Source organism: Capricornis sumatraensis, chromosome 22 (assembly GCF_032405125.1).
Source record: "Capricornis sumatraensis isolate serow.1 chromosome 22, serow.2, whole genome shotgun sequence".
NCBI classification, from domain to species: Eukaryota; Metazoa; Chordata; class Mammalia; order Artiodactyla; family Bovidae; genus Capricornis; species Capricornis sumatraensis.
The window spans coordinates 54102504-54114786 of record NC_091090.1 but is presented as its reverse complement, the minus strand read 5'-3'; the positions used below and the strand labels follow the sequence as shown (position 1 = coordinate 54114786).

Genomic DNA, 12283 nt, shown 5'->3' with positions numbered 1-12283 from the left:
CGTTCCTAACGTTTAACTACGAAGCGGCCGTGAGACACCACGCGTTTGGGGTAAAAGGCCAACAGTCTGGGGAGAACGGTGGTAGACGTGTGTCTCCGGCCGCCGCTGTGAGTGGCCCTTCGGACTCCCTGGGACCCGTCCCTGCCCAGCGTCCCGCCCGCGTCCACCGTCACCCCCGCTTCCCCGCCCTCTGCCTCCGCCCCGCCCCCTACCGCGCAAAGCCACGCCCCTTGCGCAGCCGCGGCTCGTGTCCCACCCTCCGGCGTCCCTCCCGCGGGCGGGTTTCCGCATGCGCACCCCGCCGAGCGGGCGCGGACTACGTTTCCCGGCGGGCCGTGCGAGCCGCTGCCCGCGCCGGGCGGAAAGGTTCGCCCCTCAGCCCGCCGAGCGGGCGCGGACTACGTTTCCCGTCGGGCCGTGCGAGCCGGCGCCGGCGGCGGCCGCGCGGGCTACCGCGGACTCCGCTTCCCGGCGCGCCGCGCGAGGCGGCGGGGCGGCGGGCAGAGGGCGGGCCGACGCGGGCGGCCCGGACGTGAGGCCTGAGCGGCGCTCTGCGCCGGGCCGCGCGCGTCCTGCCGCCTCCCGGAGCCGGGGGCGCGCGGCGCGGGGCCTAGCGCGGCGGCCGCCATGGAGGTGAGCGGGCCGGAGGACGACCCGCTGCTGGCGCAGCTGCACCGGGTGCAGTGCCCCGTGTGCCAGCAGGCCATGCCCGCCGCGCACATCAACGCGCACCTGGACCGCTGCCTGCTGCTGCACCCGGCGGGCCTGGCGGAGCCGGCGCAGCCCCGCGCCAAGCGGCGCCGGCCGTCCGAGAGCTCGGCGCTCAAGCAGCCGGCCACGCCGACGGCGGCCGAGAGCAGCGAGGGTGAGGCGGAGGAGCCGGACGACGGCGGCGAGAGCGAGGACCGCGAGAGCGACGACGCGCCGCCCACGCCCAGCGGCGCGCGCCTGCTGCCCGACTTCCCGGGCGCGCGGCCCGGCAGCCCGGGCGGCAAGGGCGCGGGGCCGCGGCCGGCGGCGGCGGCGGCGGCGGCGGGCGGCGCGTCCCCGCGGAGCTGGGGCGAGGCCGAGGCGCCGGAGGAGGAGGAGGCGGCGGGCGACGCGGACGGCGAGGACGACGCGGGCCGCTGGGACGCGGACGCGGGCGCCGCCGCTTTCGGGGCCCCCGGGGGCCGCCCGCGCGCGCCGGCGGCCGAGGAGGTGCGGCAGCTGCTGGAGGGGAAGCCGCTGGCCGACACCATGCGCCCCGACGCGCTGCAGGACTTCGTGGGACAGGGCCGCGCCGTGGGGCCCGAAACGCTGCTGCGCTCGCTGCTCGAGGCCAGCGAGGTGCCCTCGCTCATCCTGTGGGGGCCACCGGGCTGCGGCAAGGTCAGCGCGCCGTCCCGGCCCTCTGCGAGGGGAGATGGGGGGGGGGTCCGATCAGGGCCCGCGAGGCGTCCCTCCCCGCCCTCACCCCCTGGCTGTTAGTAGCCCGATTCTCGGGGGAAGGACAGGTGGCCTGGAGCAGTTTCCCATTCGGGAGTGTGTCCATTCAGTTTTGGAAAAAAAAAAAAAATGCAAAAAATTTTAAATTTCTGTTGTGCTTTCTTGTGTTTAGCTGTTGGGTTTCTTGTTCATTCGTTTTGTTCTTGCAGACAGTTCTTTATCAAACCTTGAAACTGTACTTACTTAACAGGGCTGACCTGAGAACTCTTTGCAAGTCGCTTTCATCCACTGTTTTCCATAGCTTCTTATGATGCCTTCCCCTTTAGAGAAGAAACTGGGTGCGTCGTGGTGTCCAGTCTTTCTTGGGAATTAGCACAAGCGCAGAGATGGGCACTTAGGATACTGGAATCTAGAGAACAGAACATTGGAGGAACACTTGAGCAGCAACCTGAAGGAGCCTTAAGGAGGCAGGTGTTAAGACTGAAAAAAGAGAGAGCCAAGTGGTGCTTAAATATACACATTGTATCTGCTGGAAAAGGGAGAAAGCACCACAGAGTGGAAAGCCAAACCCAGGATTAGGTGCAGAGGCGCTCAGAGCTGTGAGGTTCAGACGCCTCGATGGTGTTTTCCTTTCTAGCTTCATCCTCTGTTTACGTGTCTTGCACCTTGCTTTGGTCAGATTTAACCCACGTAGCTTGGCACTCTGCAGTAGCATCCTTACTGATTGCCGAGAACTCTTAAGATGGGCAGAACGGTTAATCAGATAGAAGAGGCAGAGAGCAAGGAACACCCCTGGGGCGGTGAGCAGGACGCACTCACAGAGGACGTGTGGCTGGAAAGGCAGTGGGCTGGGCTGGTCAGTGTGGAGGTGGGTGACCGGTCACAAGCCAGGCAGGTGTGGCCTCTGGGGTGGGACTTGCTGAGGAGCAGCCGCAGTGTCTGATGGGGCCGTGTGACCTTCAGAAGATATGCCCCCTTGCCACTCATTCCGGAGCACGTTTGCCCCCTTCACCCCATCCTTGCTGCTGCACTGCGATGCCAACAGAAATAATAAACTTAATGGGAGCATGTGCGTGTGTATGCAGCCCCCAGTAAGCGCCAGGTGCCGAGCAGCGCTTTTCCTTGGATTCCTTCGCTTCCCGGGAAGTGCTGCCGGAGGCGTGGCTGCTGCTGTACCCCGTCCACAGCGGACGGTCACACGTGGTGGTTCAGGGTCACTGCTGGTTTCCCAGCTCAAGTGTTGGTTCTCTCCTGCGCTGCTTGCGAGCTTCGGGCTCTGGTCCCCCTGGCCCGGGGGTCTGCGCCTCGCCAGTCCGTGTTGCTGCTCTCCTGGCTGGGCGAGGGCGCACCTACCACCAGGCTCTGCTGCGTCCATTCAGCAGGTCTTTCCAGAGATGCTGGAGATCTTAGTGTCCCCCAGAAGGCATCAGCGGAGTTAGACCTGAAGGAGAGGTCAGGACTCGCTGAACTTTTAGCTGCTTGTCTTGCTTTACGTGTAGCATTGTCTTCAGCGTGTAAACACGCACCGCGCCGTTTGAGCTGGCTCTCTCCTGCCGAGCGCCGCGGTGTCCAGGCCGCTGTGCTGGTGCCCGACCTCCCTGTCTCAGTTCCCGCCCTCTCTCGCAGACCACGCTGGCCCACATCATAGCCAACAACAGCAAGAAGCACAGCATCAGGTTCGTGACGCTGTCAGCCACCAGCGCCAAGACAGCCGACGTGCGGGACGTCATCAAACAAGCTCAGAACGAGAAGAGATTTTTCAAGAGGAAAACCATCCTTTTTATTGATGAGATTCATCGGTTCAATAAGTCTCAGCAGGTACGTGCTCTTCCTTCTGGTCCTTGCGAATGTGGACTTGAGTGTGAAGCCTGTGCGTTCTATACAAGGGCTCAGGGTGGGGGTGATTGTAATTCTCCAGGAGCCCAGGCCCTCCGCCCTTCTTCACGCCTGTTACGCTCACTTTTTCTTAGCATGTTTTTGGTGCCCAGAAAATGCTTCCTCTGTCTGATAAATGAAATTGTAGGTGTATCCTGGGGCTGTTGATATGAGAAAAACTACTTTGGGTCAAGTTTCCAATTTTCAGGCATTTGTAATTGAAACATCAGGACTCAGTGGACAGCTTAAGTTGCTGATAGGATCCTAAACTCAGGATTAGGAAAAGAAGGAACAGCCGGCTCACCCTGGATCCTGCAGGCTGTCGACTGGGGTCAGCATCTTCTGCTTTCCTTCCTGATCAGGACACGTTCCTTCCTCACGTGGAGTGTGGGACCATCACCCTGATCGGGGCGACCACGGAGAACCCCTCCTTCCAGGTCAATGCTGCTCTGCTGAGCCGCTGCCGAGTCATCGTGCTGGAGAAGCTCCCTGTGGAGGCTGTGGTGACTATCCTAATGCGGGCCGTCAGCTCCCTGGGGATCCAGGTGCTGGACTCCAGCCGCCCTGCCGACCCTCTGAGCCACGGCGGCAACAGCAGCTCCGAGTAAGCTCAGGCTCCTCGGGGATCCCCTGGCTGGGCTGGAGGGCAGAACGGAGGAGGGTGTCCTTCCAGGATGGACGGGCGCATGTGATGCTGGGCTGCCGAGGGGCTGCCCTGTCTCTGCAGATGGAGAGACCACCCATCCCGGGCGCCCCGGAAGCTCTTCCAGCTCTGACTGTAACCGCCTGGCCCCTGGCTTTAGTTCTCGGGTGTTTGCCTCGGTGCTGACAGATTCCAGGCTTTTCCTTGCACACCTTTTTATTAAGGCTCAGAAAACCTGGAGAGGCTTTTTGATTATTTTCTTCGTAGGAGAAACTTACGTCATGAATCTTTTTAAGTTTATACTCAGGTTCCAATTTTCTTTTTCCTGCAGTTTTTTTTTTTCCTGTAAAACATTGAGTAAGAATTAGTGTAAACGGAAACTAACTGAAAATGATGCCTTAAAGGCCGTCTGTTTGCTCCGGGTGATGTCTCTGTATCGTGAGAGGTGTGTGAATCGTGGGCCATCGATTGCCTTACGTGGGGCAGGGCTCTTCCCTTATTTGTGTTAGAAGCACGCCTCTGCCGTCCAAGATGCGGGAGGAATTACCTGGGGCACAGGAAAGCCTGGACATGGACAGGGACGCCCTTGGGCCAGGTTGCATGGCTTGAGGGTCGAGCTGGGGTGGGAACGCCACCCACGACGGAACTGAGGGGCCGAGAGGGGCCTGTGGGCATTGATCATTGTAGCTTCAGTCGTGAAAGCACGTCATCGTCTCCGGACTCAGGGCGCACTCTTCTCTGGGTGCTGGTTGCTGAGGTCCCTGCACACCTCCCTGTCTGTTCTGGGCCTGAGCGCCCCTCCTCGCCCTCCCCTGAGGTCTCGAAGGGTTTCAGCGTATTTACTCCTCTTGAGGACCCGCGTGGTGTCAGCGGGGTTGGGAGGAACTGGCTAGCGGCTGGAACCTCTGCGCGGCGTTGTTCTTGGCAGTCAGCTCCCATCCGGAGACTTGCCTCGTGACCGTCCCAAACAGCCTTTTATTACTGCAACGCCTGTGTTTAGAAAGACTAAGTTTGGACAGGGGTGATCCTGGAATGTGGCTTGTGTGAGAGAGGGGATGAGGAGCCGTGGGAGACCAGGTGGGCTCACCCTGGTGCCCATGACTCCAGACCTGATGGAAGGGATGGCGGTGGAGCAGAGCAGACCTCCGACACTCGGGAGGATTGCGTTTTCCAACCTGGAAAACTCCGTCTCAAGGCTTTCTCACAGCCTGCTCGTTGGCCTCTGTCGTAACAAACGAGGCCTGCTCATGGCCTGTCCGTGAGGACTGGGCTCTGAGACGGCCTGTGTGCCTGTCCTCTGCCCACTTCCCGCCCCGGGTGTGCCTGGCGCAGTTACACACAAGGGCGGTCTGTGCTCCCGGGCGCTGACCCAATGGTCATGCAGCGACGGTGACCCACCCCTTTGTCTTTGGTGTTGACATTTTCCATGGTGCCTGTTGGGAAAAAGATACTGAGAGTTCTGAGTACCTGGCTTGCTTTTCAAAATAGCGTTTTGTTATGAAGGCTGCAGACTGTATGATATGACCCAGTTTTGTTTTCAAAGCTTGACTGGATGGTCACAGGATAGATAGGTACAGGGCGTTCCGAAGGTTCTGCCTGCCCCCAGGCCCACCCCCGGCTCAGTGAGGTGAGAGGCTAGAGGGTGGGCGGCTCACAGAGGGCGCTCAGCCAGCGCCCTGGCAGCTGCCGTCTGCTCTGGGTGCTGCAGGTCAGGATTCGTGGTGGTGCTTTCTTCTGTACTTCCCATCTGTCTCAGCTTTTAAAAATACACGTTCCATTCTGAGGCTACCGGGAAGCTGAAGTCGGCCCACTCGGTGTGCAGAAGTGGGGCCTGTCGTGCACCAGGCCCTGCGGGTAAAGGACCCCTGTCCTGCAGCCAGGCACCTCCGAAGGGCGGCCCTGCAACACTGGCTCAGGCCTCCAGCCCCGCACTCCCCTGGCATGTGGTCCCGCGCGTGCTCTGCCGCCTGTGGCTCCGAGGAGAAAGGCCGTCGAGGTTCTGGTTCTGGGGCGAGATGTCGAGGCCATGGAGGTCTGCCCTCACCACACACACAGACAGACACAGATATAACACTTGTACAGACACAGTTACACACATCACACAGACACACATAGACATATACATGCATACTTACATATACACACATACAAACACGCACTTAAACACATATATACACACTTATACAGACATGCATATACATACATCACACGCATACACAGACACACGTACTTATACATACACGTGTACACACAGAGAAACATGTACTTACACAGAAACATATACACACTTATATACCCACATAGAGACACATGCACTTACACACGGACACACACATATACACATGTGCACACACAGACACGCACTGACACGCAGACACGCATATACACACATACGCACAGACGCGCAGGTGTCTCCTCCCTGCGGCTCCCCCGAGCCTCCGCACCTCCTCTGCTGCTGGCCCCCGTGCGGGCTGGCTGGTGCGGGCTGGCCCCCGTGCGGGCTGGCTGGTGCGGGCTGGCCCCCATGCGGGCTGGCTGGTGTGGGCTGGCCCCCATGTGGGCTGGCTGGTGTGGGTTGGCTTTCATGCGGGTCTGGTGTTTCTCCAGATCATCAAGAGTGCTCTTTGAAAGTGGCTGTCGGCTCTACAGAGAGCCAGCGCTGTGGTCTCCGTGTGTATTGTGAGTGTCTGGTCAGGAGGGGAGGCCGGGCCGACGAGAGAGCCGTCCGGTGTGAGCCGACTCCTGAGGGTGGAGAGGCAGCTGGCAGGCTTGGCTTTGGAGACACGGCAGAGGTGGGCCTTCAGGGGCGAGTGCAGCCGGGGGTCCTCGACACTGTCCCCCCAGGGAGGCGGGGCGCCTTCTGAGCACTCCTGCCCAGCCCAGTGGGGCCTTCAGGGTTGTTCTCCAGGTAGCTGCTTCAGATGATCTGCGTCGATGTATTAATTGCTGTGACATTTCCAGCTGAAGACACGGCTGGGCTGTAACTTTGAACAGTTATATTTTACTTTGTACATATGCAGCTAGCCAGGAAGAATAAGATCCCTCTACATAGCTAAAAGTCTTGGACGCCTTGTCTAACTAGACAGAATAGGAAAAGTTGCTCAGTTAGACTCGGAGTCACAGTTAGACCTTCTTTACGAAGGTCCACGAGCGGTCAGCAGCGTGCCCCAGACCAGAGCCTAGTGCCCAGCTCCTGGGTGCTGCTGTGCCCAGAGGGACTGGGGACAGGTTGGTTGTCAAATGAAGGATGTGCTTATAGAGTTGTCCGTCAGGATCTGCAAGGCATTGGATCCAGAGCCCCCACCCCCGTGGACACGAGAATGCGAGGCTGGAGGAGGCGCAGGCCGGTTGAATTCGTGCATGTGGAACCTGGAGACCGCAAAGGACTGAATGTTGGGTGGAAAAGGACCAAACGTCTGGTGAAATAAGCTCCGGTCTCGAAGGCGGGGCTCTGCTCAGCCTCACTGTCTCTGGCTGTTAACAGTACAGGCCCGCCCCAGCACCAGGGTTCAGGGTCCTGGGCGGAAGCTGAGCCTCAGGGCTTGGGAGTGGCCTTGAGGGATGAGAGGCACAGCGTACTGCAGGAGGGGGTGTCCAGAGTGTGACACGGCGCTGGTGTTGCAGGTCCTCGGTGCTCATCGAGGACAAGGCTCTGGACACGCTGGCCCACCTGAGCGACGGGGACGCCCGGGCTGGGCTGAATGGGCTGCAGCTGGCCGTGCTGGCTCGGCTGAGCGCCCGGAAGACCTTTGGGAAGAAGGGCGGGCAGAGCTACCCCCCGAGCCGCGTGCTGGTCACAGAGAGCGACGTGAAGGAGGGCCTGCAGCGCTCACACATCCTGTACGACCGGGCAGGTGAGTGAGCACCGGGCCCCCACGCAGCTCCGCCCGGAGCCTCCCGGCACAGCTCTGCTTCCTGACTAGGGGGCTGACAGCTGGTGTGGAATCGTGGGAACTCAGGTGTGTGTTTAGTTTAAGTAACTTGGTTCAGTTGGAGTTCTTTAATGAGAGTTAAAATCCTTAATTCCCTTGTGGCTCAGCTGGTAAAGAATCTGCCGGCAGTGGGGGAGACCTGGGTTTGATCCCTGGTTTGGGAAGATCCCCTGGAGAAGGGAAAGGCTACCCACTCCAGTATTCTGGCCTGGAGAATCCCATGGACTGTATAGTCCAAGGGGTCGAGGAGAGTTGGACACTACTGAGCGACTTTCACTTTAATTCCTAAAGGCACAATTAAAAATTAAGTTTACGTAGAAATTGGTGCTTTTATTCTGTGCTAGTTTTTTTTTAAATGAATTTTTCCATGTGTGTTTATCTGTTTTCATAAAACCATACTTACAGATACCAAACCTGGCACCAGCTCCCGTTAAATCCCTGAGCTGGAATAGTCAACATCATGAGCACAGCACTCTGTGTCTTTGTAAAAGACATGGGCGATGAAGAGTCCCCTGTAGACGAGGGTGTGTGTGACTCTGGGCCGTCGTGCTGGAGTCGGATTTCCACCCCTTTAGAAGGAAGTGGGGTCTCCAGCATGCTGCCTTCATCGTGGACCGGGTGAAGCGTGAGACCGAGGCCCTTTGCAGCGGGCGGGGCTCAGCACCGCTTCCCCGGCCCCGCATCCCATGGGCGGCAGCGGCACAAGCCCCTCCGCGGGGCCGGGTGAGGGAGGTGTCAGAGCTCGCAATGCTCAAGCCCTCCCGAGTCCCTCGCTGGCTCGGGCTGCTGGCTCGGGCTTCCCTGAGGTCAGCCGGGGAGAGGCCTGCGGCGCGGCGGGCGCGGGGCTGAGCGGGGCTCTGCGCGCAGGGGAGGAGCACTACAACTGCATCTCGGCGCTGCACAAGTCCATGCGGGGCTCCGACTCCAGCGCTGCGCTCTACTGGCTGGGCCGCATGCTGGAGGGCGGCGAGGACCCGCTCTACGTGGCCCGGCGGCTCGTGAGGTTCGCCAGCGAGGACGTGGGTGAGTGACGGGTGCAGGGCGGGGCCCTGGGAGTGTCCTGGGCGGGGCCCTGGGAGGGGCGGGGGCGGGGCCCTGGGAGGGGCGGGGGCGGGGCCGGGAGTGTCCGGGGCGGGGCGGGGACTCGGTGGAGGCCGTCGTCTGTGGGCGTCTGGCTGTCACAGTTATGGGTCACTGCGTCCCTCGGTAGTAACCCCACAGGGGTGCAGACCATCTGCTCTGCCCACGCGGGCCGCCTTCACAGCTCGTGTCTGTGTCGCCGTGGGGTCCGTGGGACCCCGTGTCGAGGCCCTGTCAGCAGCAGTTGCCCACGTGGTGTCCCCGTGTCGCACTTGGACGATTCTTGCAGCATTCACACTTCCATTTCTGTCCTGTTTTTGTTCGGAGGTCTGTGACAAGTCCTCTCTGATGTCACCACTGCAGAGAGACTGGCTCCCTCAAGGCTCGGGTGACGGTTAGCAGGTTGAGCAGTGAAGTGTTTTAGACACGACAGTGTACTGTTAACATAAGCTCTGGGCACGCTGGGGAACCAGAGCATCCGTGCAGCTTGCTTTGTCGCAGTTTTCACTTTATCTCGGTTTTCGTGTTATTGCAGTAGTCCAGAACCAAGCCCACAGTCTCGCCAAGGTGCCTGTGTTGAAATAAAAGCAGCGTTTTAATTTTGCTTTGGAGTCAGGTGTTCTGGTTTTCATCAGAGCTCCCGAGATGTTAATGGGAAGGGAGGGCCCCAGGCCCCTTTAAGGAGGTCCCAGAGCCTTAGCTGTCTGCGGCGTCAGCAGCGCCCTGTTCTCGGCGTGTCCATCCCCTGCCTGTCTCCATGGCCTCTGCTCTTTACGGGTGCTGCACGTGGTCCCCTGTTTCTCCTACTGGATGCAGAGCTTTAATCTCCAAGGAAACAACAGTCCTTAAGCCTGCGCAGTAACCACCCTGTGCACACCTCTGGAGTCAGCTAAGATCAGCTCTTGCTCAATGATTCCTCGGTTAGGGTCTGCAGGCGGTGGTGGGTTGGCACAGAGGTGTGCAGTGGGACTTAACTCGCCCCGTTCGTGTGTGTGGCAGGCCTGGCTGACCCGTCCGCGTTGACACAAGCTGTCGCCACCTACCAAGGCTGTCACTTCATAGGCATGCCCGAGTGCGAGGTAAGGCCCCTGCCCTGTGCCGTCGCCTTGGGTAGCGCCTCCCTGGGCCTGGACCTCTGGGAGCCTGGACCACAGAGGAGGCCGCCTGGCTCTCTGACCCCCATCTAGAAGCTTCGACGCTGGGGGGAAGGGACCTCGGTGTCAGCAGGGTCTGGTGTGGGCTCCCCGGAGGTGCTCAGGGTTTCCTGGGGGCAGGAGCCTCAGAGGAGCTGAACAGGATGTCTCCGCAAGTTCACCCACAGACAGAGCAGCTCCTGCTTAGCTTTACATGGTGGGGTTTCGAGAAGAATTTCATGTGATAAAAAGTCCTTTCAGTTTTAAAAGAAAACCACTGGTCTGGTTTAGCCTTGCCTCTGGGAGGGACGCCGCCTCCTTGTCGTGGTTTGTCCAGACTGTGGGCCTCATGGGACGTCAGCGCGGCGTGGGGCGGGGGGGGGGCTCCCAGAGTTAACCCGGGGCGGCGCCCCCCAACCCCGCGCAGGTGCTCCTGGCCCAGTGCGTCGTCTACCTGGCGCGAGCCCCGAAGTCGATTGAGGTGTACAGCGCTTACAACAACGTCAAGGCCTGCCTGCGGAGCCACCAGGGCCCGCTGCCCCCCGTGCCCCTGCACCTGCGCAACGCGCCCACCAGGCTGATGAAGGACCTGGGCTACGGCCAGGGCTACAAGTACAACCCCGCCTACAGCGAGCCGGTGGAGCAGGAGTACCTGCCGCAGGAGCTGCGGGGCGTGGACTTCTTCAAGCAGCGGCGGTGCTGACGGAGGCGGCCGACCGGCCGGGGGCTGGCGGCTGGCGGAGGCTGTCCCGGGCCCGCCTTCTGCGCCAGCGGCGGAGCGTTCTGAGGTGGGGGCGCAGCCACTGCGGCCGCATGTGTGACGTGACGCTGTGTTCGTTTGCACCCTGTGCGATGTGATGCTCATGAAACGTTCCGGCAGCTTCGTGCAATGGATTCACGTTATAAGGAGGTATCTATTTTGTCATAGTATTTAAGTCATGATGTCATTTCGAAATTGAGTTCTGTAGGTTTCTTTTCCTTTAAAAAATGTTTATTCTGGGTAGTTTCAATTGATTAAAAAAAATGTTATTGTGGTTTAATACTGAATAGTGTTTTGGGTATTTTTTTTATATGCAAAGGTCTTATGAGCCAATAAAACTATTTCAAAGTACTCTTCAGTTCTTGCCTGTTTTCCACCTGGGATCCGAGGTTCCAACAACATCTGTCAGTGTTACATTCTGATGGGTAAACACGGGAAGAAAAATGACCCTAGGTAACAGAGTTTAGAAGTCTGTGTATCTGTGAAAATCAACTTTAAAAATTTTGAAGGATTTTGAAACATCATCGTGATTGATTTAAGTACGGTTAATCTTCAGTTCCAGAGTTAGTTGGTTCCCATTTCTTTGAGGCCAGTTCTCAGAATTGTGGCGACGTAGGTCATGGCTGCAATCTGATCAACGTGCAGCTGGCGCCACCTGGCGAAGGTTCCAGCTCAGGGTATGGTTCCAGCTACCTGTAGCCCTGGAGAAGGAACTCAAGGCCCCTGCCCTGCTTCCTGACTGACCTGCCGCTGCGTGCTCCCCCTCGACCGTTTGCCTTTGCTTGTGCTTTCTCTCACCTCTCTGATGAGACTTGCCCTTTAGCTAAAGCAGGTGGCGGCACCTGGCAAAGGACCACAGGGTCCTGCTCTGCCTCACTGACTTCTCAAGCTCCCTCCTGCTGTTGGGCACCCCTCTCCTCTGGGAGGACCCCACCTGCTCGTCTGTTGGTGGTCTGCCCCGTGGGGGGACCCCTCCCATCCTGGGCACCGTTGCTTCATGCGTGCATCATGTCTGACCTCAGGATCCTGTGCTCGACCTGCTCACATGAGGCAGATCCTGCGGTTGTTTCAAGGAGCACAGAGTCCTGGGCAGCAAAACCACCCGAGAGTCTGGGGATGTGCTTACTCCGCCTGCAGACCCGCCTGATGGTTCGGGAATAAACTCTAGGTTGGAGAACTTCCATGGTGTCCAGTGGCTAAGACTCCTGGCTACCGAGGCAGGGGCCCCTGGTTCGACCCCAGGTCAGGGAACTACGTCCCACGTGCTGCAACGGGGACCCAGCGCAGCCCGGTAAGTACTGAAATGTGTGCATGCGACCCCATGGACCATAGCTCACGGCTCCCCTGTCCATGGGACTTTCCAGCCGAGAATACTGGGGTGGGTTGCCACTTCCTTTTCTGGGGCATTTTGGGACCCAGGGGTCAGACCCGG

The 12283-nt window shown here is 59.4% G+C and overlaps 1 protein-coding gene across 2 annotated transcripts; it reads left to right on the top strand.

Annotated features, from left to right (window-relative positions):
- Positions 1–627: 627 nt before the first annotated feature.
- Positions 628–11158, top strand: WRNIP1 (WRN helicase interacting protein 1). Of its 2 annotated transcripts, none has more exons than XM_068994260.1 (7): positions 628–1371; positions 3055–3246; positions 3741–3907; positions 7571–7800; positions 8746–8901; positions 9958–10037; positions 10519–11158. In XM_068994260.1, the coding sequence occupies exons 1-7, from the start codon at positions 628–630 to the stop codon at positions 10792–10794; spliced, it is 1845 nt and encodes a 614-aa protein (XP_068850361.1). In that variant the 3' UTR covers positions 10795–11158. The 2 variants fall into 2 exon arrangements, with proteins under 2 accessions (XP_068850361.1, XP_068850360.1); XM_068994259.1 differs by having other exon boundaries at positions 3666–3907.
- The last annotated feature ends 1125 nt before the right edge of the window (positions 11159–12283 follow it).

Coding starts and splice junctions, on each gene's coding strand:
- WRNIP1 (XM_068994259.1), top strand. CDS start 628: ATGGAGGTGAGCGGGCCGGAGGACGACCCGCTGCTGGCGCAGCTGCAC. Junction 3,908..7,570: donor GGCGGCAACAGCAGCTCCGA/GTAAGCTCAGGC, acceptor CTGGTGTTGCAG/GTCCTCGGTGCTCATCGAGG. Junction 8,902..9,957: donor GTTCGCCAGCGAGGACGTGG/GTGAGTGACGGG, acceptor TGTGTGTGGCAG/GCCTGGCTGACCCGTCCGCG.